A 4,646-nucleotide genomic window follows, 5' to 3' on the forward strand; every position below is an offset into this window, starting at 1 on the left:
CCTAAGAAAAAGTATATGAAATTCTTTAAGAGGTTCTAGGTTCAAAATAGAACAATATAGGTAGAAATAAACAATCTTCCTAGACCAATGTATGATTTTTTTTTTTTTTTATTTTACAAATAGACCAAATGTATCATTCTAATGAACTAGAGGAAAATAATCTCCTCAAAATGCATGACAAACCTTTAATAAATTGTATAAATTTTCATTGTAAAATTAGAACCAATTTAATTCAATTTAAGTGTTTTAAGTATAAATTTGAAGACACATATTTATATAGTTTATCGAATGTGATACTAGTTTGCCGATAATTAAATTATGAAAATACATCCTAAATTACACTAAACATGAAGAAGGCCATAAAAACTATTTTGGTGTTTCATTTCAAATAGTAGAAAGAAAAACCATAAACAAAGATTTCTAATAAGCATATCTTTTTGGATTTGTTCACTAAGGCTTTGTTTGCGAGTTTTGAGGGGAAGGAACGGAAAGGCTAAGGAGGAGAAGGGAAGGAAAAGGAGGGAAGGGAGAAAGGAGGGAAAACCTTCCCCTTGTTTGGGAGTTAAAAAACCAACAAGGAAAGGAGATGGAGGGCTTATGTTATAATTTTACTATTTTACCCCTTTTCCTCTTAAAATCAATACATTGTGTTATACTTTGTAATTTATCTTCTAATTTATTCAAAACAGCTTATCTCATGAAAAACAAATTATTACGATCTATCTTTAAAAAACAACTTATTCTAATTTATCTTCTAATTTATTCAAAACAGCTTATCTCATGAAAAACAAATTATTACGATCTATCTTTAAAAAACAACTTATTCAAAACAACTTATTTATAAAAAAAAAGCTTATTACAATCACTTTTTTAAAAAATCTTATTTATACAAAACAACTTATTACGGTCTCTTTTTTTAAAAACAGCTTATTCAAAACAGTTTATCGCATGAAAAACACATTATTACGATATTTTTTTAAAAAATAACTTATTCAAAACAGCTTATTTATGCAAAACAGCTTATTTATGCAAAACAACTTAATACGATCTCTTTTTCAAAAACAACTTATTCAAAACAGCTTATGTATACAAAACAACTTATTACGACATCTTTTCAAAAAACAGCCTATTCAAAACAGCTTATTCATACAAAACAACTTATTACGATCTCTTTTTCAAAAACAGCTTATTCAAAACAAGCATTTATGCAAAACATCTTATTACGATCTCTTTTTCAAAAACAGCTTATTTGTACAAAACAACTTATTACGACCTCATTTTCAAAAATCACTTATTCAAAACAACTTATTTAAACAAAATAGCTTATTACGACCTCATTTTCAAAAACCGCTTATTCAAAACAGCTTATTTATATAAAACAACTTATTACGACTTTCTTTTCAAAAACCGCTTATTCAAAATAGCTTATTTATGAAAAACAGCTTATTACGACCTCCTTTTCAAAAAACAGCTTATTCAAAACAACTTATTTATGCAAAACAGCTTATTTATACAAAACATCTTGTTACAACCTCTTTTCAAAAAACAGCTTATTCAAAAGAGAGGTCGTTGGTTAACAAAATCTCCACAACTAGATTCTCCACAACATCTATTTTGAATAAGCTGTTTTTGATGAATAAGCTGATTTTGAAAAAGAGGTCGTTAAAAGCTGATTTGCATAAATAAGCTGTTTTGAATAAGCTGTTTTTTGAAAAGAGGTTGTAATAAGATGTTTTGGATAAATAAGCTGTTTTGAATAAGTTGTTTTGAAAAGAGATCGTAATAATTGGGTTATATCTAAAATTGTCAATTTTAATTATTATGAGGGCAAAAATGTTAATTTGTATGTTTAACCCTCCAAAACCCCCCAATTTGGGGGAACTTTAAAATTGAACAAATGAAGCCCTTTTAAACCCCCAAAACCTTTCTCTTGTTTTTTTTTTTAAACTCGCAAACAAGGGTTTACCTCTCCATAAGCCTTTCCTTCCCCCCCCCCCCCCCCCCCCCCTCCAAAACCCAACTCGCAAACAAAGCCTTAAGTAAATGACCCGTTTAATTTTTTTTTTTTTTTTGTATTTAGTGTCAATTCTCAGTTTTCGGGTTATATTCAACAAAGACATTTGATTCAAATACTTGTGCACAATATTTGGTACATTCAAATTCTATATTTATTTTGTTCTATTATGTGTTGCTTTTAATCAATTGAAATAAACAATTCTACAAAATATGAAGAGAGTCGATAGTCAAAATGAAATTGATAAAGCAAAATCTCTAACATTAAATGGTTTCTTGATTTTTCTTACACTTAATAATAATTATGACATACACAAATGAAAGACTCATTTGATTACAAAGTAACAACCATAATCATGTCACTTGGGTAAAAACACGAAATTACATTACTCAATTATTTCTCCAATTGGAAGAAGACTCCCTTTATAAGTTATAGTCTTACCTGAAAATTTACCTCTAACAAAATTGAGCACCTCAATAATCATCGTGCTTAAACTAAAAAATATTAGTTTTCCATCTTCATTCGTAAAGAATATATTCCCTTTCCTTCCTGCTCCAATAGGATACAAAATGATAGATAGTGGTTGAAAAATTAAGAGTTTAAACCATGATTCCTTCACACCAAATTCACCCAAAACATATATTTGAAAATTGCCCAAATTTGTATAATTTGAAATCAAAGCAATAGACCCATTTAAAACCATCAAGTCACTCAAAACAGATCCAGAATCAAAACTAACATCTTCTAATGGTGCGAGTGTTGTTATGAATTCCTCCGTTCTTAGGTCAAATGACAGAAGATATGCTTCATCATCTTCATCATCTTCATCATCTTCATCGTCAATATCATCACTTTGATTCCACCAGTGAACCATTCCATCTAGGCACACTCCGTTTTCTTTGTGATTGATTGGAATATCATATTCAAGTTTTCTCCATGAGTTACTCCGTAGGCTATATATCTCCCAAAAATGGTCGTTGTCTATATCTTCTAATAAATATACATCAATGTCGATTTTATGATAACACACCACCTGTCGAATTATCTTATAGTCATTTGTAACACAATCATATCCAAAACCATGTCGAAGTATATCAACATCCATATCTGGGACAAATTCGAAAGGGCTGGTAGGAATAACCTTAAATTCTTGAGTGGTTGGGTTCCACAACACAACTCTTGTATTGGGTTGAGAGTAATTAATCAGACATAAAATCCCATTAATACTACAAGATCCTGAAATATCAAAATTAGGTTCGTTCTCCTCAAATGGATTTGGCCAATCTATCTTGGTTCCAATCTCAAACCTCTCACCCGAAAGAGAATATAACACAAATTCATCATCAGTCACAATCTGATGTAGGAGGAGAGATGTATCCTCATAGTAAGCATGATTATTGGATAAGAAATTTTTGCGAAACAAGCTTATGAAAAAAGGGTTCTCAAACAAAGTGGACCATGATTTGCGTACACATCTAAAACGATTTAAAGATTTCAGAGATAAATTTGACAAAATTGATTGGGTAAGATCATCAGGTATATAATTCCTAACCTTTTTATTTCTTGCAATCGCAAGTTTCTTCATATTCACACCGGAAGAAGGAGTCGCCTGTTGAAAAAAAGAAGAGGTTAACATTGAGGAAATAAGGAGGCAGCTGATAGAACAAGAAGAAATGTAGTCATATGAAAATTTAGGGTTTCTTATAATGGGTTAGGTCATTTTTTTTTGGTAAAAGGGTTGGGCCATCTTTATTCTTAAGTAACAAAAAAGAAAATTGCTGTTGACACACTAAAGAAGACTATCACACACCAGTAAAAGACCAAAATTCCCCTCAGCAGTTAACTACTGCCGGTTTTAATATCCTCTAAAGTTAACTGCCACCGGTTTCCTATTTCAACGGAAGTTATCTGCTGATGCGTCCTGATACCTTTGCATTGGCAGAAACTTCATTTTCTGGATCTATTATGTGTTTTAAACACATAACACAACCTGTTTGAATATTTTTACATCAGCAACAATAATAAATTATGAACATTTGATTCAAAATAAACTAAAATTACCACGATAAAATAAAAATGTACCAACATCAGTTAAAATACAAAATGTCAACCAAATACGAACAAAAGTCAAAATCTGAAAATGAAACTAACAAAGCCTAAAACGAACAATTCCTAAAACTAACAAAATAACAATACTCCTGGTCCTGCACATGCTCCTAAACTTTAGCAAATATTTAAACTTTTATATTATATACATATGTGAATTCAGTTCACCTAAACTCCAAACTTAAAACTTTAAACAATATATATTTTTTTTAGACATAAAAAAGGAATATATTAACATAATAACAATGGCAGTGAAACCACCTTAGTACAAGATGTACTGGCCACCCCTAAAACAATCAGTCATACAAGGTAATTACAAGAATAAATGCCAGTCGATACCCAAACATAACAAAGGGTCCGACCACCATCTTTGAAAACCGTACACAAACGTGACATTATTAGCTTTTAGCCACCATAACGAATGAAATTTAACTTTTTCTAAGAGTTGTTCAATGGGGGTTTGGATGTTATTAAATAGTCTGTTATTGCGTTCATTCCAAACCAGCCAGACACAAAGTAGCAAAAT

The 4,646-nt window shown here is 30.5% G+C and overlaps 1 protein-coding gene across 1 annotated transcript; it reads right to left on the reverse strand.

Moving 5' to 3' along the window:
- Positions 1–2,251: 2,251 nt before the first annotated feature.
- On the reverse strand, positions 2,252–3,848 carry LOC146904571 (F-box/kelch-repeat protein At3g06240-like). Its single transcript, XM_085726380.1, has 2 exons — positions 3,825–3,848; positions 2,252–3,623 (listed from the first exon to the last, which is right to left on the reverse strand). The coding sequence occupies exon 2, from the start codon at positions 3,597–3,599 to the stop codon at positions 2,400–2,402; it is 1,200 nt and encodes a 399-aa protein (XP_085582506.1). The 5' UTR covers positions 3,600–3,623; positions 3,825–3,848; the 3' UTR covers positions 2,252–2,399.
- Positions 3,849–4,646: the final 798 nt, after the last annotated feature.

Source organism: Medicago sativa, chromosome 7, assembly GCF_051527215.1.
Source record: "Medicago sativa cultivar Bolivia chromosome 7, Bolivia_mono, whole genome shotgun sequence".
Taxonomy (NCBI): domain Eukaryota; kingdom Viridiplantae; phylum Streptophyta; class Magnoliopsida; order Fabales; family Fabaceae; genus Medicago; species Medicago sativa.

Excerpts from the sequence above, each read along its gene's own strand:
- LOC146904571 (XM_085726380.1), bottom strand. The coding sequence starts at position 3,599 with ATGAAGAAACTTGCGATTGCAAGAAATAAAAAGGTTAGGAATTATATA.